We start from the raw sequence: 22,234 nt of genomic DNA on the forward strand, positions 1-22,234 counted from the left end.
AAAGCGAGAAAGTGAAAGAACATTTCGCCCGGAGTATCTTTTCGCCGCCTCGTTCTTCTTTTCATCCGACCGTTAATTCCATCGGTCAAATTTCTTACATCTTGGGAGAAAGTTAAACGGCTGGCGAGTGTAACTGCACTCGCGTGACATCGGGAGTGGTGGACCTCCGCTGCGAGCCGTTGTGCGTGCAAAGAAACGCTGTAACAATTAGAGTGCCGTTTTTCCACAATCGTGGATACTCTCGCTAACGTAGCGATCGAGGCGGCTCGTAAATCTCTCCTCTTTTTCGACAAGGTCCGTCCAAAGCGGTCGAACGAATGCACGTAGTTAACGATAGTTACTGTTAGTTCCTGGATACTCGTGCGATTAAGGTTACTCGAAGGATTATTTGTTCCTTTGATCAGGGGAAATTGGGTTCGGATAAGAATGCCCGCGAGGTGTCTCGCAGGCTGTGATAAATTAATCCCACGATTGAGTTGTCGCTCACACCGGCCATCTCGCCGGACAGTTCTTGAATATCAATCATACGCGTATCTGCGTATGCGACCAGGGAATTGAATCAGATATATCAGCAGGATTCAACCTACTATCGGCTGGATTGATTGCGAGGTATTATACCTTGAAGTCGTCGTGTCCACTTCGTTACGCCACAATAGAATTTCCGTTTAATCGCGATAAATGATCGTGCGATCGTATGCATACAGGAAAGGCGACCATGATAAAAATACTTCAATGAGAATACATTCCAGCCTGTATAACAATACGTTAATACGGTGGATTGGATTTTATAGGAAAGACTAAATTCCCTTCAGTCCCTGCCTCGAGATCTTTCCGTGCCAATAGTTCGCGTACGAAACGGCACTTGAACAAGGCAATCCGCGAGCCGAGTAATTCGCAAGCAAAGTAGCCGATGAACAAAATCGCTCGCAAGTAAGATCGAGGCACCTCCGCTATCTGCGACGAAATGGTACCGTTCTAAGAAAGAAGGGCGCAAGAAATCGCGCGAAAATACCAAAGCGTAGCTGCTCTACCTCCAGCTGACCGCAACAATAATACTTTTACCCGATGGTCCGCCCATTTGAACCGAACTTTCGAGTTCGTAGCGAGCGAAAAAGAAATCTCGACTGGCCGGTTACGGCATCGCGGTACGAGGACGCGTGGTTCACGAAATTTTTAGTCCCACGTGGACAGAAGCGGGGCGGAAGATGCGCGCAAAAATTGCGACGGGGTGGATTGAGACGTGCACTTTGACATATCAACTCGCTGGAACGATGGGAGGGGACTGGAAGAGGGGAGAGGGTGTGGTGGAGACCGGATAGAGGTTGGGAGAAGGATCGAGGACGGCGGGTCGGCACTTTCCCGACCTCGTCACGCCGTCTCCGCGCGCGGTTTACACGCTCTCGTGCACCGTCTATCAGAGCCATAAAGCTTGCTTCCCACTATCAAAGCTACGTGGGTGCTGCCGCGTACAATGGGCTTACCCAGCTCGCTGGATTTCGACTTCTTCTTTCACACTTTCTTTCCTTCTCTCCCTCCTTAACCGCGTCCGATCCAACCCGTTTCGCCTAGGCTGCGCGAAATGGAACAGGATGTGACGAAAGCCGCGCGAGCCCACGTGAACGTTTAACGGGTAATTGCGTTCATCGTCTGGCGGTTTCTTTGAAAAAGTTTGCCAACAGTGGTGGTAATCCATCGAGAAAGACACGACGAACGAAGTCGAGTCAGGGAGAGTCAATTCGAATGGAGACGTGACTGCAAGGGTTAATTTCCGATTTCACGACGCGAGGGAGAATTTGCGCGCGGAATCTGTTGTCGTGGCGATAGAACGTCGGTTTCGCGGACTGCGATCGTAAAATTACCGGACACGCGGACCGAGTGGGCGGCAATTCCTCGCTAATCCAGAACACGTGGTTGAATTGGAGCGGCGAGCGCGGCGTTCTGAAATGCCTCGCGTTCGGTTTTGCTTATTAAAATGTCGTCGAAGCGTGTCGATCGAACGGGCAATTGGCTGCACGATATTGCAGAACGCGGTTTATGTAAGAACGCGAGCCGCGGAGGCGGCGCGCGGCGTCGCCGCAGCCGCGAAACGTGAAGTTACGCGTCTCGCTTCGTCCCCCGGCTGGCTCACCCTGTCTTTGTTACCTGGTAATTAGTCAGAGCGTCGGCCTTTTTGTCAACCGAGCGTTATCTAATGTCGCCACGCGAGACAGCCGCGGAATGACGTAACACATTTCCACGGCGATTCTAAAAAAAAAAAAAGAAAAGAAAAAACGAACGATTTTTCCTTCGCCGGTTTCCCCTTTTCCATCCCGGAAACGAGCGTTGCGCAGCTACCAATGCGACATGCACTGTTTTTCTCACGCGTCTCGATTCGTTTGATAAATTTTTCGAGCGATCCGCGCGAGTCACGTTGCTCTTCGTGGTATTTCCACCGCGCCAGGCAAAACGGACGAGGAGGCTGAAAAAGTTCGTTAGAAAAAGGCGGTGGTAATCACGTTGCCGATTAGATCGAACCTGCCTTCTGCGGTAGCCTGTTCGTTTACAATGATACGGTCGCGTGGAGTAAAGCGTAGTAAAATGACGCAACTGGGCCCGCGGTCCGCGACGTGTGATGGCTGCGCGAGTGGAAACGAAGTCGTGTGAGGACGCGTGACCCAGCGTCGTACCGCAACGACGACGGCCGCTGCGGACAGGCTGGAATCGCGTGGTTATTTTATATCGTCGACGAGTGGGGTAACTGACAACTACTTGGGTATCCCATTAAGTGCAGGAAGTGAAGCAAGTACCCACCTAACCGGCCTTACGGCTACGCGGATCGTAGTATTCCCAGAGTTTTGCCGTCGGTCTGGTTGACTGCTAATTAGACAGACGGACGGAATACCATTGAATCCGCGAGCATTTCGAAAGTCACGGGGCTGTTGCAGGTGACCACCGCGTAACGTCTGGTCAATGAAACGCGCCCTGGAATGCGACGTCGAATCGTCCGGATTTCTGGAACGTCGCTCTCGAACTTGTCGAGCAACCGGAACATCCTCTTTTCCTCTCGCGCGATCCCCGAGTACCGATCGAGCGTTTCTTTCTCGCTTTTTTCTTGCACGATTCTGAGGCAAACGCGATGACTCGTCGTTTTATTCAATGAGACACGAAGATCGCGTTGTAGTTTCTTTGACATGTTTGCAGTCGTTACATGGGTTGATATATTAATTACGTTACGAACTGATATACACTAGCATAACTCCATTTATAAATTACTCGTTCTCAATCCTCTCCAATCGTGTCCGCGTGTTACGATACATCCTGCGTTCATACGCGAGCATGACGAAGCAGGTACGTTGACCTGTATCTCTCTCGTCAATGAAACACGCGTGATGCTGACACGTCTGGACCTCGATGCTGTAATTTCTATCCTTTCTACTTTCAGAAAAGATTTTTCCACGACGTTAATAATCCAATTCATCGACCAACGTGTTTCTAACACGGTTCAAGTATGTAAATGAACTTTCTTTTATCTGGTTCCGCGTTCTCATTTTTATTTCGATTCAGAGGATCGTAGAAGGTACCGGTTATACGGTAAAAATCAGCGTTCAACGCTTTTCGTTGGTCCTTCGAAGACGATCGAGGCGAGAAAACGGTGCTAAGCAGCGCCAAAAGCGATCGAGAAAAAAGAACATAAGCTGTTCTACCTAAGCTTCCTTGGCATATCTTAAACGCATTGTTCGAATCCAGGATTAAGTCAGCGGTCAGTCATTCAACGGCGGTTCGATCAAAGTGGTATCACCTGTTCTCACACTGAAGTCGACAGAAAACTAATGTCCGTCAACTTGTCGCGTTCAGCTGCTACCACTTCAGGATTAATCATCATATTCGTTCGATCAAGGAAGTTTGTTCTCACGCTGTGAAATAACTGGTCGGTTACACCTTTGTTTTTCCACCTTTTATCGTGCCCCCTGTTATGAGTTATGAATATTCTATCGCGGAATACCATCTGAAACTGGCTGAACGCATAATTCTCGCGAAACATAGACGAGGCGAGACTCTCGAGCAAGACGTGCGCGTTCGTACGTTCGAGATCGATACTCGAGAGCCGTGTATCCAGAAGCGCGCAAAATAAGCGGACTTTCCTATAACAGGCGCGCGCAGGATCGCGTATATGGCGGGATATAGTTGCTGATATCGAAAAAAGCGGAGTCGATCCGAAAGATCGGGGAGTAGGAAGTCTTCAGCGATCACGGTTGCGCTGTAATTAACTTTTTAACCGGGTCGTCCGGTCGTTCTATTCCCGATCCCCGGTTAAATCAAGCCTCCGATCGTAACTCAAGTTTGACACCCGTGTACGCCTTCGTATCCTCGCGCGGACCCCATCACAGCGTGTCTCGCAACGTTCCAGTTCTACGTCGTTAATATTCCGCGGCTACCACTTATGCATAGAGAGGTGAGTACCAGGCGGTTTCTCGTCGGATTGTTGCAGCTGCCTTCGAGAGCCAACTGGGTTATCTTCGAAAAAATAAGGTCGACGAGATGCCAAGGAACGTTTCCGCATAATTCTGTCGCCGAGGTAACAGTTTCCTTGTGGCTCGCACGCCTCGGAACAACTTTCGTGCATTTTTGCCCGGAGCTTTCGTTTCGCGGAGGCGAGAATCGAACGGTCCCCTTTCTCGAGCCCGGAGACGCGTTTATCACGCGCGTGTTATACGAGCGTTGCACGTAATCGCGACGTCGCATCGTTTTTAAACATCTCTCTTTCTCTCTTGAGAGAGGGAGAGAGAGAGAAAGAGAGAGAAAGAGAGACAGGAGCGTGACAAGCGTGGCCGATGAAAACTTTCAACGTTGATCGATAGAGTGGTCACACTTTATTCGTTGGCCGATTGAAATCAAGAATGGCATCGGACGGCGTATTCGTAAAAACGCTTTCACGGATGTGTGTCGAAACGTCGCGGGACAAGAAAATCATTTTAAAGGAAAGTTACGAACGGCTGCCCCGTCATGAATGGGATGATTAATGATTGCCGGATTGTTGAATGCAAACGTTGACGCTCTAGTTAAAGCGTCGCTAACAACCCCCCGCGGAGTCTAGGCGCTCATTAGGCCGGATGTGTGGACACGAAACGGTCTGTCTTTATTACCGTTGCATCGATTCAGACGGGAAGTGCTTTTTTCTTCGAGTCTCTCTCTCTCTCTCTCTCTCTCTCTCTCTCTCTGTCTCCTCGATACACCTCAGCTTAATGGAATTCAGTACCGGTTACAAATCTGACTGGTAACAGCTCGACGAGCAAAAAGTAACGAGCGCACAATTACCGTGGCCATTTCTGAGTTTTATTCCCTCGATCATGTTAATGGGACAGATAATCGTCGCGATTATTGTTGATAAGATTGTTCTGTGCCTGGTACGTCGAGAAAAATCGACCGGACGCCGATTCGAAGGCGCGAACATATCGATAATTCTGAACCGTGGATAACGGAACGACTGCGTGCGAAATTTTTAACATCCGTTGGCTCTCGTGCGTTTCATAATTCCGCCATGCTCATAAAACGATAATCATACAGCCGGGCGGTTTCGATCTACTTTTTGACTCTGTTCGTAGATTGCCGCGTGCGACCGGCAGAGAGATGTGAGAGCGCCGATCTTTAAGTACCCCTGGTTCGCGAGTGTTTTACACTCGTGTTGCACATGCGTTTTTAGCTAACGCTAAAAAGCACCAGGCTCGAGAAAGGCCAAGTAGAAACTAAGTGCTCCTACCACGCGTTGCACTCTTGCCCCGATCGCCGGCGAATAGTTCCCCGAAACGAGCGGCAAGCAAATACGCAGCCGCGAGTCGCGGAAAAGGAAAGTAAAGGAATAAAACTGCGTTTTATCGTGGGTCGTTCGATGTACTAAATTCAAAAGCCGACAGAGGCGAGCGGCCACGGGAACCGGAATGAGTCACCATTATCGAAGATTTCACCCGACGACTTCCAGCAAGAAAATGCGTGCGGGCAAACATTCGCGCACTGTTAACCATCGGATATTTGTCAATATCCTGTCCAGTGCCGTAGACTCAGCTGCGTACACACAGGTAAACTATACAATTCGCGCGATAGGTCGTCAGTAGTATCCTAGCTTCCCATGAATCGACTGCCACCGCTTCCGTTTCGTGTCGCAACGCGCGATGATGCGTCGCGGTTAATTAGCCAGTGAAATTCGTAGCTAACGAAACTTCCGGTTGGTTTGAAAAATCGAACATCTGGGAAGACAGTGCCTCGAGATGAAAGGTTCAGAGCGAACTCGTCGTTTGCGTAAGTGAATTTTCAATTATTAATCGTCGATCGCCTCGGATGACTATCGAGCTCGAGGAGACGACAACGGAAGTTGCCACGGACAGGGTGAGAACGACCACTCGATCGCAGACCGATGGTGTACGAAATTTGAGGTCAGCGAAGAAGAGACGCCGGCCAAGCTTTCTCCCAAAAACCGTTACATGTTCCTTCCGCCCAGCCTCCAAGACTGATTTCCCTCCTCTCCGACCAGTGATGCCTTCTTTGGTTATTCAATTCCTCCTTCCAGTTCTTTCTTCCTTTTCGTTTTATTCGCTCGCTCTGTTCGCTTTCACGTAACCAGGAAATCGGGCGGCGAACGGATAGGAGCGATTTTCTGTCGCGCGGACAATTAACGGGACGGAAACAACGCTAGATGATAGGCTTGACGCCCCTGTGATCGATTCTCGATCATGATTGAACGCTTTGCGGTTCCACGGACGCTTTATAGGTGGCTCGTTCGATCGGGGTCCGGTAATTTTGCGGTAAACTACTAGAGAACCACGCGCAAACACGATCCAGAGGAGTTGGAGTCATCTGAAGAGATTCGCCCTGGGGGCAAAGTATGTTTACAGTTATCGTTCCAAATAAACGGTAGAGGCGAGTAACCGAGCCAAGGTCGATTAAAGCAAGAAAAAACTTGAAACTCTTTTTTCGTATCCTGTATTTCAGACTCAGACGATCGGGGCTGAAAACGGTTTCAACTCGATCGAGGTCGTCGACAAAAGGTTTCGCCGAGGAGGAGACGAAGGGCGAATTGCGAAGGTTGAAGATTATTACTGTTCTATACTTAGAAGAATATTTGATACTTCATTTGAAAGTCGATGGAATCTCTCGGATCGAAGTATCGTTGGTAGCCGGTGAAATATAATCGTCTGAACCGATTGCGGCTTCCCTGTTATTGTTCTAACCAGCCGAGAACAATTTGGTCGGCATCGCGTGGCTCGATCGAGATTGAGAAACGGATCCCGAAGGGAATCGTTAAAACAAACTGCACCGTTCGCGAGGCGAATTGCTCCGCGATAAACGACCCATTGTCCCGTTACGGTGGCAGCGATCATTCCTCAAACATGACAGGTCCCCTGCGTTTCCAACGTTAACGTCGTTAACGAACATGCTGCTCGCGGGTTAGCGTCAGAAAAATAACGCGACGAAAGATCAGGGTTCAGATCCTGGTTCACCGATCTGATCGATCGACTGCATTTTCGTTTCGCAATTTCTGCAATCGCTGCCTCGTCACGGCGTTTCCTTCTCGAATGGATGCTACACTGCTCTATCCAATTTTAGTCGTGAAAAGAAATCGTCTATCGTATCGAGCGACGCGAAAAGAAGTTTTCCAAAGAACGAACCCACGCGTCACGTACACGAGCGCAAGTAGTAATGTACACGTTAGAGCGCGCGTCTAAAGTAGTATAGAGCCCCTGGCCGCGCTGGGTCAGACAAATAACAGAGAGGAGAAATATTAAACGGCGCAAGAACTCGATGTGCATCGCGGGTCAGAGTCGAAGACACAGCCGGGCAACTGTAAAATCAATCCGCCTTCCACGGATGCTAAACGATCCGGGCACGAGACGTGCAATCTCGAATCCATTAGAAACAATTCTCTGAACGGAGTCGGCGGATCGCACGGAATGCACGCGTGACGTACCCGCGGCGGTTTGTGTCGCTCGGTTTCACCGTGATTGCGATGCCCGGACGTGTGCACGCGTCACGGAATCCGCCGCGGCGAATAACGCTCGCCAACGAACGCGAAACAGTTTTAACCCAGATTCAGCTCAGGATCGAGGAGATCGAACAGGAGAGGAAACGACGATCGACGCCAGGACAATATGGTCGCTCGTCCGTTCGACTAGCCGCGATTTCTACCCGCCGTGGTTTCTTCAGCGACTCTTTGCTCTTAATCCTTTCCCGCTGGTCCTCTCCTTACCCAGCGAGAGACACGCGCGGCTTCTTCTGGCTTCGGCGATTCGTCCTGGTCGCGGTCGGCCTCCTCGCGAATAGACGGGGAACGTTTTTCGACTGGACTCGCGACTACGCGATTCTTTTCTGGTTTTTGCCTCGCGTTTTAGTCTGGCTGGACCTTTCCAACTTTCGATAGCGCCAGGATCGAATGGAAGTTCGACGATGATGTGACTCAAGGTGTGATTCAGCGGACAGGATACGATGGACTTCCCCGAAAGGGGACTGAGTGTGTTCGTTAGATGGAAATATGACGTGGTGTTAAGCGTAGAGAAATTTCTGCATTGTCTTATGGCAGAGTTGCGTTCATACATCATTGGGTACTGACAGGTTTTTCCTCCGCTCGAGCACGTCGCGTTTAACGCGCCTCGTTTAACACCTGGTCACGTAGAAATCGGAATTTCAACTATCGCTATTGCGAAGTGTCGCCTTTTAGATCGCCAATTAAAACATCTCTGACGCGTCGCGTTTCGTTCCACGTCCGCGTCGCGATCTTCTCTCTCTCTCTCGATCCTAAATCGTGCAGCCTCTCCGATTCATTCATCGAACCGGTTCACAATCAGTTTATCGCGCTTCTTCGTCGCATCGTATGAATTCTCGTGCACGCAAAACTCTAGAGCGTCGACGCTGTTTCATTCACGAGGGTCTCAGCTTCCACGGGAACGAGGATCGTAGCCAAGCAGAGAAAGCGACCCAAAGATGGGACGAGGGAGATAAAAAGAAACGGAGAAGCTGGTTTCCGATGAGCCCTGTCAGGAGACAATGCCCAGCCGGGTCATACATCGAGCGGACCCATCTACGATGACCGTTTACGTGCAGGAAGACGCGCATCAGAGGGGACGAGCCAATCGCGACTCCAGCACACGCGAAAGAGCCAGTGATCGTTGGTTGTTATATGTAGGTGAACAACTTGTTCGACCAGTCCTCGATAAACTGTTATATGCACTGGCAGTGCGCCATCCGGTTGCTGAAAACCCATTCCCAGTGGCAATGCCAGTGACTGACCGGACTCCGCGGGGGTAAAAAAGAGGATGGCAGCAGGAAAAAGTAGCCGGGCGAAACACGATAACAATAATTTGCCCGTAATCGGTCCGCGTTTTTCGTCGATTTACATTCCAGTTACGTAAACCGTGCTCGCGTACGTGGTTGTTTAACGATAAGTGGCGGACACTTTTGGGAAGAACGTCGAGACACGCGGTTGGGTCCCGTTCAAAGGCGAAGGGGAACATGCACGATTTTACGCGCTCCACCAATGGAACGCGGCGATCGATACGGCAATCGGTCGGTAATTTCTGGACGCGATACGTTCCGCGCGTTGGAACGCGTCGGGGGAATAAATCGCGGCGTTTTAATGAATTCAACTGGAAAGTTTAATCCGACGAGAACAATCGTTCGTTGTATGCAAATCTCGAACAAGCGTCGACGAATCTCGCGGGGATTCGCAAAATCGGCGTTGCGCAACGGCAGTTTTAATTTCGGACACGTTTACTTTCAGGCATCGATCTCGATCGGTTTCTGTTGCCTCCTTCGACGGAGACGTCGAGGAGACGCGCGAAACGAGACGAAAGGAGGTAGTTAACGAGGCTCCTCACCTGCGAACGATTAAAATCGGCCAAGGGGGTCTACTTAGCATTGAAAGGTACAAAGTAGCGATTCGCGGATAACGTTTCCACTTAAACGAAGCGATAACGATCGAGCTGGTCGAGGCACTTTCATCGGCCGCCATTCCGTCGGTGTACGATCGACGCGTCAAATCGAATTTCCCACCGGTCTTTCATTAACCCTCGGTTGAAATCGCTCGTGCTCGACGCGAATCGGCGTTCAATTAACGAGCTTTCGTTCCAAGGGCACGCGATTACGGCGCTACGGCCTAATTCTGAGACGGATCGAGAAACGATTCTGGGATCCGACTTCTAAGCGGCACTAATGGAAGCCGGTAGTTGCGTTGGGCGCGACCGTCAGGAATCATAGAAATAATAGCTACGTGTATAGCGATTAGTCGCGCTTGGTATAATTACAGTAATTACTTCCATATTGGCGGCGATCTTGTAACGTTTGCCGTGTTTTGCGAGTCGGCCAGTACAGAGAGCTTCGATTCGCCCCGTTAAAAGCCACGGCGTGTCAGCTGACTGGAACACGCGGCCGAGAAAAGTAACCGAACGGGTCAGCGGGAAGCGCGTGCATTCGAAAGTTTCCAGCGATCGCCAGACGACTGCTCAGGGAAGACGTCGAAGAGACAGAGGCGGAAGAAGGAGAGGCGAGGATAATCGAGACGGACGCGAATCGGAAATGATTTAATCCCTTCGATGACCCAGTTTTACCAGACGCTATGGTACTGGTGGTTCGCTTCGCGATATAACGGTGTAGTTCTCGCACAGAACACCATTTCTTTCTCGCCTTTCCTCTCTCTCTCTCTTACTCTCTTCCTGGCAGAAGATCCCTCTTTTGGATTGCGAACAGCGGCGCGAACACTGGTGATCGTTTTCTTCGCCGCGTTCTTTGTCGATCCTTTTAAGCCGCGGTATCATAACTATTAGAAGTGTTGATTCGAGGAGAAAAAAAAGGACTCGATGGTTCTCAATGGCACTTGCTCGCAGCGGCTAAGGGAATAGAACAGGAATAGAACTCCGGTTATGGCGCGGCGCACCGAGCGAAATGAATTCTGAATCTCGAGGTACAAGAATCCCGCCTGACGTTCCATCGAAAAAGGACGAGGATCTCGATGACGCTCGATCCGTTCGAGATACGAGCCACCGGTTATGGCAGGCCGCGCAACAGGCAAAATCGATTCGGAATCGTTGGGGACAAGAAACACGACCGACGTTTACGTTGACATTTATCAAAGTTGGACGATGTTCGTGCAGAAAGTTGAAAAAGCCCGGTGGGACGCGTGGGAAAACACGATCGCGCTGACGTAAGTAGCTGCCGTGGCGCGGACCTGTCACGTTCTTTGTCAAGAGCGATCCTATTTGGTGGCGAATCAAGTGTCATAGTCCCGCGAGCACACGTCACCGCGTTCTTCACTGTTTCTCGTTACGTTTTTTCGCTTCTTTTTTACTTCAATCTATTTATTTTTCCTTACTCTTTTTTCTTGCCACACACAGTTCGAGGACACTTCACACTCGCGACTACCTGTCAGAACGGCGCGCGAAAATCCACGCGTCGGCGCTGTACGATCGCGTACGATGGGGAACAGGAATCGCGTGGAATAGCGGGAGAAGCGAGTGGCAGCAGGAAGAGAACGCGTAACGGGGGAACGGAAGATTGGCGGGCGAAGAGAACCAGGAAGAGGACGACGCGGCGAGGAAGCGGCGAGAGAAGGTCGAAGACCGTGAATCGAGAAGGACGAGGATACGCGGCGGTACGGTGTCCGGAGTGAGAGAGGCGAGACGAGAATGGAAGGAGGATGGAAAAGGATGAAGAACCACAGTCGAGGGAAGGATAACTACAGAGAGAGAGAGAGAGAGAGAGAGAGAAGAGCGAGATAAACGAGAAGAAGAAGAAGAAAAAGAAGAAGAAGAAGAAGAAGAAGAGCAAGAAGATGACTCACCGTTCTTCCTACCGGAGGTTTGCGTGACACGTATGGCGTGGGAGATCCGCGTGCATGCGTAAATCGTGACAAGCAGGAGCGTCGCGTAACCACTGTTGAGCCGCATGATTGCGATCGGTCGAAATTCTCTCGAACTAGATATCTCCGAGCCGCGGTTCTGGAGACTTGCTGAGGCAATGGCTCAGCGCCGACTGAAACGTTCTTTGTGCCCGCCGTTCTATCTTGACTGTCACTTCTCTCTCGTCGGGTGTTCACACCGGCCACCGGTAGTATCCCGAGGGGAGCGAACCAACCACCGCGACGAGGACGCCTGACGAGGACCCGCGAGGTCACCGAAATTTACCGCCGAAAACCCGCCAGCGAGGCACGCGTGCATCGGCCTTTTCCGACTACTCGTAATCCACCGTGTGCTCTTGTACACCTATTTAAAACCTATCGCTCCACCTCGCGCACCTTACCATTGGCTCCTGCCCCAATTCCTTGTCCAATGATACACTCTCGCGCGCGTTCACCTCCTTTTCAGATCGAGACGTACGTGACCGGCCGGAGTGGTGGCAGAAAGTGTCTACCGGGTAGGTGGTAGGTGGTAGCTACGCATCGGGTAGGTGGCAATATTCTCCGGATGTTTGGAAGGCGCCGCGCTAATAACGAGCAACGAGGCCTGGAAAAGTGACGTTCAAGTTCCCCCCCATTCGTACGCCGCCTCGACTACGCTCGATGAAGGTGAAGGGGTTTTAGGTGGGGTTCCTTTGCTTCGACCAAGATATCGCCTCGCGAACGGTTTCTGGCTTTCTTGGCCGCCCTTCTACGTCCATGCTCTGCCGTCTATCGGGCCTCTGGGACTCCGCGACTCTCTGACAGTGGTAGACGGGCCAGCGCGATGGAGGGGTACCCGGCACCTTGTCTACGCTCCAGCTACGCTCCTTGGTCCTACGGTCTTTCAGAAGCTGCCACGCGCACGGGTACATGTTACACGCAACTACGCGCGACTACACGTAGAGTAGTTACACGTATGCGGTTCCTGGTAATCTCTCGTCTATTCTCGTTACACGGGCCACGATCGCGACACAGGTATTCGCGGATTTAAAGGACCATCGAGGAACACCTTGACAATGACCAGACGTTCAGATCCAGTTCTCTTCGTCGATTGTCGTCCTGCGTTTTCGTATCTTCATCGCCTTCTCCCCTACGCAATTGGAGGTTCGTTCCCGTTCACGGGCTTCTCTAGTCGATACGGCCATAAATATCGTCGGACAGCCAGCGTTTATCGGGCTCTGAAAAATTATAGGATCAACGGGCAGATGTTCAGGCTTCGGCGTACCTAGGCTAAGTTTTCGAAAGCGGTCGAATAACGCGACTGGCGGCGAGATTTATTCAACTGGTACGCATATTTACCGGTGCTCTCGGATCAAGTAAAAATATTCGTTTCGCGGCTGCCTCGACGGTCTTCGATTTCTCCTTTCCACTTTTTCTCTTCCGTCGAAAATACGCTCCGATCCGCTTTAATGGCCGGCCGTTTTAATTTTTAGGGAACGAACGCGCCATCGATCGGAAATGTCTGCCGCTCGCCCGGTTCGATCTTTATCCGCGGAACTGTTTTTTATCGTCTGGTCCAAGCAGCGAAACTAGGAACGCTGAATTCATTACGTTAACGTCCTGAACACCCACCGTCGAACATGATTTACGAATTCGTAATTGGCGGTTTCGTCCAGTCCTCGACGTCGTCCTTTTCGACTGGGAACAGGATCGTCGAACAGTCGAGATGTCGATCGAACCAGTTTTCCCGCCTAGCTATTTATGCTATTTGAGTTCTGTCATAAAGATTGGACAAACGACACGCGACACTCGAAGCTCGTGGAAGCGTATCGAAGGAATTCGTAAACGTCAGAAGGACAGAATAAGGTTACCATCTGAGATTTATGTCCGGCCGATTTCCGCTCGCGGACGGAGTCCAAGGAAAGAGACCGGTCTTAATTAACGAGCGATGCATAGAGGAAGTACTGTTGCCTTCCGACCAAATCTAATCGGTCGGAAACCAGTTCCAACTTATCGAGAAGTGATAGCGGATCCCACTGTTCCGTGAAATCACGAGAGCGGGCGAGTGTAAATAAAACCACGAGTGGAAAACGATCTTTATTTTCAACACTACCGACGTACAAGCACGTTTTCTATGTTGGAATTTTCTTACATGCGTGCCGTGCTCGGACTCCTTTTTCTTAATTTCGCGTTATGTATGCGTGCAGCGTTTCGCGTGTAACGAAAACAAAAAAAAGAAGAAAAGAAAAAATGGCGGACAAAATGTATCGCCGTGATTAACCCTCGGTCGGTATCCTAAAATCTTTTAGATCGAGGCACATAAAAACCGGCGTGCCGTGAATTCACCTGGTAACGTGAAAATATTTACGAGTTACGCACGTAAACGAAATCCACGACTGCTCGCCGTTACATAGACGCTAGAAAGCTTAAACGGTTTCATAGCGATACGCTCGCGAATTAGCATAAGAGTGGATGAAATCCTTTCGTCGACGAGGAAGATCTAATACCAATATCCTCGAGTTCCTTGGGATCGATGCCAGAGAGGAATGAACGAACGAGGGAGCGTTCTTATTCAGCGGACGGGCGAAAGGAGGATTACGTTCGAGATACAGCATAAAGACATCAGCCGAACGGGAGGCTAAAAGCTGGCGGACGGAAGCGAGAAAAATGGCGAACGCGTCACTAGGAATCCAGATCGCTTTCCTCTCTGAAAAAGAAAGCAGTTCGCGTAGAGACCAGCCGGAGCGTGCCAGTGAAAAGTGATTTAGATCGGACACGCGACGCATTTCAACGCAATCTCGCCGGGTAGGTCTAACGACCTCGCGCGAGCCATCGCCGCGATTTCCACGGAAATCGAAAGGGAATTCGCGATCGTTCCACGGCCAGATCGATGCCAATTGGCACTTGTACCGAGTCCATTGTACCCAGAGTTGGCTGTCATTCCGAGCGAATACAACATCGAATGATAATAACGATAATAATATAAGAAGAATAGAAACGGGAATACGAAAATCGTCGACGGTAAATAGCGCGAATAAATGTATTACACGTTCGAACGAGCGAACTGGCACGGCTATCGAGTCTCTAACCCTGTGAATAATTCTCGAATACGCGAATAAACGTGTACCCGAGGCTTGTCATTGGCATGCGGCGGGTACGTTCGCGTGCATAAGTCGAACGTATCCGAACGAGATGGATAACCGATAAAAATTGACTCGTGACTAAGGAATAGATTCGCGGCTGGGTGAAATTTCGAAACGGCTGATATTCGTTATCCGAAATAAAATTGATCCGGCTCGGTAGTCAAGTGAACGGAACCGATCCACGCGACTGGCTTACGTCAGATAAACGCGCCACACTTCTCGTTTCGTTTTGCTCCCTTTCCTTTATGGCAGGTATAGTTTATCGCGACAATAGCGACCCTTGTTACTCCGACTAAACTGGTGAAATGTTTAAAAAAAAGTTCATCGATAATATTCAGCGAGTACCAGTTCGCCAGTTTGTACGCGATCGGCTCGCGTTCGACTGTTTATCTCGACGAAAGCTGGCAGAGATTTGCGTCTGGCTCGAAAAAAATGCTCGAGCGTGTTTTTCGACGATGCGGTCGAAACTGGAACGGAAAGTCGTCGAAACGTCGATGGATCGGCAATGACGAGCGTAGATTTTTCTTCTAGCTGATGAAACGAATATAGAATGAAGGTGGGATCCGGTTCGAACGTACCCCCGTTCGGAAATTAATTTACGCTTTCTCCGCGTCGAATCTGTCGAAAAAACCGACGACGTCGCCTAGCATCAGCTTTATCACCGCGACGGGTTTTTGTCACCGTGAAAGTCCGTGGGTGTTACGAAATGGAGCTCCCTCAATCTCGGACGGGATCGGCTAATTGTTAAATTAGCGTGGCGACCGCTAATAAGAGGGACATTGTTCAGTGAAATTTACGACTTCGCCGGCAAAGAAACGGCGTGGAATTTCCACAATGCCACTCGAGCGATTTTACGACAATAACATAACGTGTACGAAGCCTGTGGGTAACCATCGTCCACTGTGAACAATTAGCGGTGCGAACGATTTAAACGAAATTCTCCGCTCGTTCGAGCCGTCCGTTAACCTTGAGAGCGGGCTATGAATCGGCGTAGAATCGGAGCGGAGCAACTGGCGGCGCGATTACCCGCGAGTCCCAGACTCCTTTTTCGATCCCCCCCCAACGACTACGCGGCAAAACGTCCAGCCCGTTTCTTCCAGGAACGTTTCTTGCCTGGAAGAATGGCGAACCATGTTAAATCGGTCTCTATTCAACCGTGCGCCTCCGTTCGTAAGAAACAAGTGACAATCGTTCGTGTCGCAACGTCTCGGCTAGCCATTGATCGTGGAGTAGAGCGGCCGCTGGTATCCATCGAAGGAGTCTATCATTTTCCGTCGCGATGCATATAATCGCAGCGTTCTCGTTTCATCATACAGGAGTTGCTCCACATTTAACGAACTTCTTGTCCGCGATATTCCCGCCAGGTGCGCGCGGGCAAATCGGCCGGACCGATTAGTTCGACGTTTCGATTGAAAGTAAATGTACCGTGGAAAGTGCTGTTCAACGCGCGATAAATTTGTAAGTCACTCGGACGCGGGTACGTGTGTCTTTTTACCTAGACGGGTACCGCACACCACCGACGGTTATTAATCATAACCGCGGTGTGCGAGATCCGCGCGAATCTACCGCGCGCGTTAACTCGTTCGCGAGAGGGACTGCCTGGTAATTGTTGACACCCGTGAGCCACGTTCGTTCCATTAAGGAATATTCGATTATACGAGAGAAAACGGTGTTTCCAGGTATCAAGATTAATCGTCGACGTTCACCGCGGAACGTTTCAAAGATCCTGGCCGCACGATTTATTCGTACGGACATAATGTGTCCCTATTACGTTTGGGAATGATCAACGCTGGTAAACGTGTACCACGGAGCCGGCGCGGTTCTCTCTGAGCAACGTATCGTTAATCCTGTTGCCTCTCGTCGGTTGGATAACGCGCGGCTGGATTGTGCACGGATTTTAGGCTCCTTTTCAAGCCTACGAGACTATGGGACTGGCTGGCTTCCATGTAAAGGGGGTTCGAAAGCCACGCGTACGCGCGATCTGTTCCTGGTACACCGTATTATGAATGTAAATCGTGACTGTGTATACCCGCTATCGATTCTTGGATCGTGCCTGGCCAGAGAAGGTGCACGGACAATGACGTAACGTGGGGTATTGCAGAATAACGAAACCAGATTCTCGATCAAATGTAGCGCAACCGGATGAACGTTCCTGGTTACGTTTCCCGAAACGAAGTAACGATGGTTAATCGCCGGACTTCTGGTAAAACTTGACCCATTTCAATGAATTCGTTCCCGGCTGTCCGCATATGAAAAGAACGGCGCAACTTTTTTCGATGTCTACCCACAAAGGGATACATCGTTGCGGCAGGCAAAAGAACTCGCGCACCCTCTATGCCAGCAATAATTCCCACCAGTATAGATCTGAACTAATTAGTAATTAGCTCGGTCGACATTCCTTATAATTCTTCCTTTTCCTCGAAGCCTGGCGCACTTCCTGCTCGAGCCTGCGACCGAAACGACTGTAAAGGTATGACATTTTCTCGATTAATTGACGGTTGTCGAACGCTTCATTTGCACGCCGTGCAGCGACTTCCAAAACGGACGACAGCTTCCTCGAACCTGATCATCGACGAGGAAAAATCGAGCGAGCGGTTATTTGGGTGAAACCGGTTAAACTTCGCGCAGGAATTCATTCTCGTAAGGTTACTTAACATCCGAAACGCGTTGATCGATGGCGGTGGCCTAAATAAAACGGTCTGAAATCGCATCCGGATGCAACATTTCACCCTTACATAACCTTAAGCCTTGATTATTTGTGTTCTACCATCAGTAGACCACTGTTTTTCTTTAAATTCCTTAGACATCTGTTAACAGGTAATCAGGTGCAGTCACGCAACAATGTCGCGTACACCATAGCCGACGTTAAAAACAGTCGAAAGGGGGTCGTTAGATCGAGAATCACGAGACACGTTCTGCTTTCGAGTTTGCATTTCGCGCCTCTACGTGACTGGTCGCCTCTTGTACGCACAAAATGATGCTCCGTTGCGCATGCACACGTGAAAACCGCTTCCTATCTGGTTTTCTCTGCCAACGCGTATGCGTATCGTCGTCGAGGCGGTGAAATGCACGCACTTGGACACGCACACGCATCAGGGAGCGACTCAGTTTCCTTCGTTCCACGATTAGATAATCCCATCCGTGCACGTGAGGAGCAATTCTCAATTTCCATCTCGAAACGTGAAAATCGTGACGCGACCGTTTTCACTGAAACGAAAGAGCTGTTTTCCCTTTCGATAGCTTCGGGTATTAGGATAGAGAATCAACCCGGTAGATTCCCTCGAACAGCGTGGACTGTCACGGGTAAAGGTCGATTCGATTCCCATGAATCGTTCGATCGTTAGTCCATGCGTCATTGCATGGCATTTTGTCGACAGTTAACACGGCGGGACGTGGTCGTGCCTTCGCCATGACAAATTCACCGTTCGCGAACAGTGTGACCTCAGGTTTGAATAGCCGCTATTTCAGCCACGCTACGAATAATGCCCAAACGATCTGGCTTGGCCACCTTGAGTCTCGTGAAATAGATCCTCCAATGCTGACGAACAGCGGTCGATTCATTCATAGTGGAAGACAGGTAAGGCAATAGGTCACTAGAACTCGGCCACGATTGTGTAACGCGTTCGTTAGCGAATCGATCGGTCCGTATGATTGTCCCTTTTCGAAAGCCATCGAACGTGGGCACATCGTTCATCGATCGTTCCCGATTCAGTGTCGGATACGTTCACCAGTGAAAAAATATCGCGATCGTTTGATAATATAATTTTAAATAGCATTGGAAGTAATAAAACTAGCGAGTAATTAAAATCACGCGAACAAGTATACAAACTGCGTTCAATTAACCAAGACACGTGCTACCATACGGATAGTTTTCATCTTTATGCAACAGTTTTAATGGAAAAATTCATGGAAAACACCGTCATCGCTTTACGGTTATTCATTATGTTAATCATCGACGATAGAACGTGTTTGCGACCACCTAGAATTATCATTTCTAACAGGAACTTGGCCACAATTAAAACGATCGGGTAGCGCAAAGTGGTAATTGTAATTAGACGGATTGTGCAAAGTTAATTGATCTGAGCTGTGTAGAAAGATAACAGGATGGAATGCAATGAATACTGCGCTACTGGTATCGATCGTACGGTTTTTCCATCGTTCGCTAATGTTCTCGTACGACCAAACGAATTTCGTGTCGCAAAAATAAAATATATAGAACTCTGTCGAGAAACGTTTCATTGAGGAAAACACGTGTATACCAATATCCTTTAAAATTTTCACCCATTCCACTTATGTCGGCAGATTTTATCGCAGCATTAATAAAATTAAATTCAATCGTGGAACGAATTCTTATTTCGAATAAATTAAGATGCCTCGAGCCGTTGCGTGAAATCGGTCCGGTTCGTTGCTTAATTAGAACAAGGTTTAGAACGACTAAAGCTCATCGACACAAGACGTCGTATCATTAAGGTCGTCAGAAATTGCACTCGTAATTTCGCGCGGACCGGCTCGTTACGTCTGCCAACGGAATCGAATATCAAGGGACATCTCGTTAATCTCGTCGCATCGTGTTATCGATACAACCTCTCGATAACATCTGCTCGGTGCTCGAGCAAATAGGATCGATCGGAATCGATGCCTCGTACAATCGAACGAGGAGCACTTTCCAACGGAACGTGTCGTACAATTATCACGTGCGAACGTTGCCTCCGATCGTCTTGTAATTGCTAATTAATAACGCCAATTAACCGAGGTTGACTGTCAGACGGCTGCAGGTGATACGGAACCGCGGTAACGCAATCGTTACGTGGAAAGCGTAACGAGGAAATCAATATTTTAAAGCACGTACGCGTATCGGAAGAAGTAAGTAAACTCGAATTAACATAAATTAATATACATTCCCCGTTTCTTTTACAGCCGCGGACAACTGGCAACGTTACACGCCGCTGTCCTTTCTCGCAGTAAAAACGTCCTCGTAAAAACGTGAATTTGTGTTTAACAGCTGAAATCTCGATGAATGCTCTTAAGCAGATTTCCAACTACGTCTGCAAATAAGTGGAGCAATCCATTGGATACGATCAGCGACATGCCAGCTATTAATTTCGAGCAACGGCTGGCCCATTACTTCTCATTTCACTTTTCTTCGTCCGGTTTCTTTCTTCCCTCCAATTGCCCGGCGAACCCCCCCATGGGAAATCAATCGCGATTGACGAGCCTGCTCGATCGCCGCGCAAACAAAGTCGATACTCGATTCGTCTCACGTTTGCGGAAACCGCGCGCTCGGCCGCCAGTTCGTAAAATCTCCAATCCGCTCCCGCCGTTTTTGACTTCCTCCGCTCTGGCAGCGGGCACGCACACGCTCGCGCGTTGATAATCGGATAATAAGTCGGAATATTTCATAACCGATCGGAGATCGTTATGGCAGCCGTTACGTAACCGTGGAAATGCACAAGGTGTCTCATTTAACCGGTATAAATCGCCTGAAATTGGCGGTGAATATCGTAAGGGAAGAGAAAAACGGGGGCACCGAACGGCGATGGATTTTAAAAATTATAGACTCGACAAATAAATATACTCACCGCGCGCTCGACCCAATTGCGTACAGGCATTCTGCGCGCGTATATTCGAATCGGCGCCGGGACAGAGAGACACAGCCGCCCAAAGGGTAGCCGCAAAAAGGCCATAGCTCACGGAATGCACCGGCCGCGGCATACATTTAATTCAACGCGAACTTTTCCTTCTGGTTACGCCTACGTTTCTTTCGCGTTGCACGCCCGTGAGAAACTGTATCGAGGATAAATCCGCCTCCCGTGCACGTCGCCGTGTATTCCTTTTCCCCTTTTTTGTCCGTGCCCGCGAAATCATGAATATGCATACGAATATGAATGCGACTGACTCGCCGTTTCCTCTTTTGTTCGCCAATGCGGAGAACGTTGCGGGGGTCTGTCTGGTGAAACTCGCCTTTGAACGCAGCGGACAAAGCTGCGCGGAAAACGTTCTCTCCGCGGGGCTGATCTTTTTTCGCGTTTCGCTGAAAACGTTCGCGCGAGAGAATCCCAAGGTAAACGGTCGGGACACGGGAGAGAAGTATCGGTTGGATAATCCGCGCGCGTTCTTCTTCCGGTTTTCTTTCGGACGTTCAAGAAAACGTTTGCATGAAATCGCGATGAGGTAACACTCGGTGGTGGCGAGTGTTCGACGTACGAACGTACACGCCGTTACTCAACACTTTCGTTTTTCAGGTTGTCCGCGTGTAACGGAGTAAATGGGTAAAGGCGAACTTGTTTATCTAACAGATATCGGGTTGGTTTTATTAAAAACATCGTTAGTTGGGAGTCTAACACGCATGGATGCGTGCACGGAGACCGAAAGCTGCTCTTTCGTTTGCAGGCCGGCTATTTAGCCGCGTTTATCAGTTGACATTTCAGGCGATATTTCGCAACTGATAATAACATCTGGCCTACAAAACGATCTCGACGCGAGCGTAAAGCAACCGAGGAAGGTTGAACGTTACTTTTTTCGCGGTTGGAGGAGAGAGAAAAGAGCAAAGGAGGGCAAAACGTTCGGAATTTCGCGACGTGAGCCAAGTTTCATCTTGTAATAATCGTTTTAATCGATGCATATCTCCGCGTACTCGCACGGACAGGCACTTCCACCGTTGCTCTGCGTTTCCCAAGATATTTCCCTGCCACATATTTCTATTCGATCATAAGAAGGCCGGCACAGGAATGGAATGGTCGCCTAATTGCCGTTTCTTTCGACTGTTTACGCCTTAATGTCCGCGTTTCTTCGAACATCGGTTTTTGACGAAACTCCGTTCCCGTGTTACAAAGTATTACGCAATACGGAAGGTGAAGGTACGATTTTTTCGTCTTAATTGGAAAAGGCGTAGCAATTATAAACAAACGTTGTCCGTGAGGCTAGCAATGTCGACGTATATTTGCATTGGAAAGTGATATATGTTAGTAATTAACCGTGCAACAATATTTATATAGATCTCGATTGACATGTTGAAACCTGCGCACATATTATTACCTACGCATAATCGAAACTACCCTGCGATTAGCATACTGAAACGTTACTTACGTCACTCGGTGTAGAAACGCAAAATTGTTTCCTTTTTTTCATTCGTGGAAATCACCAACCTGGCATTCGCGCGAATAAATCATTTTTAATTCTAACGATCGCGTACGATTTTTCTAACCTTTGATAGGTTCGCGCAAGCGTTACTTTGGATGATGTACGCCAACACTTT

General features: G+C 49.4%; 1 protein-coding gene across 1 annotated transcript in view; it reads right to left on the reverse strand.

Moving 5' to 3' along the window:
- The window catches only part of LOC143425529 (uncharacterized), a 35,526-nt gene extending 23,109 nt beyond the window's left edge, over nt 1–12,417 (reverse strand). The window contains exon 1 of the mRNA XM_076898414.1: nt 11,801–12,417. Coding sequence (XP_076754529.1) covers nt 11,801–11,906 — 106 coding nt within the window. The 5' untranslated portion in view covers nt 11,907–12,417. The remainder of the gene's footprint in view (nt 1–11,800) is intronic.
- Between the last annotated feature and the right edge of the window lie 9,817 nt (nt 12,418–22,234).

The sequence above is a fragment of the Xylocopa sonorina genome, chromosome 7 (assembly GCF_050948175.1).
Source record: "Xylocopa sonorina isolate GNS202 chromosome 7, iyXylSono1_principal, whole genome shotgun sequence".
Lineage (NCBI taxonomy): Eukaryota > Metazoa > Arthropoda > Insecta > Hymenoptera > Apidae > Xylocopa > Xylocopa sonorina.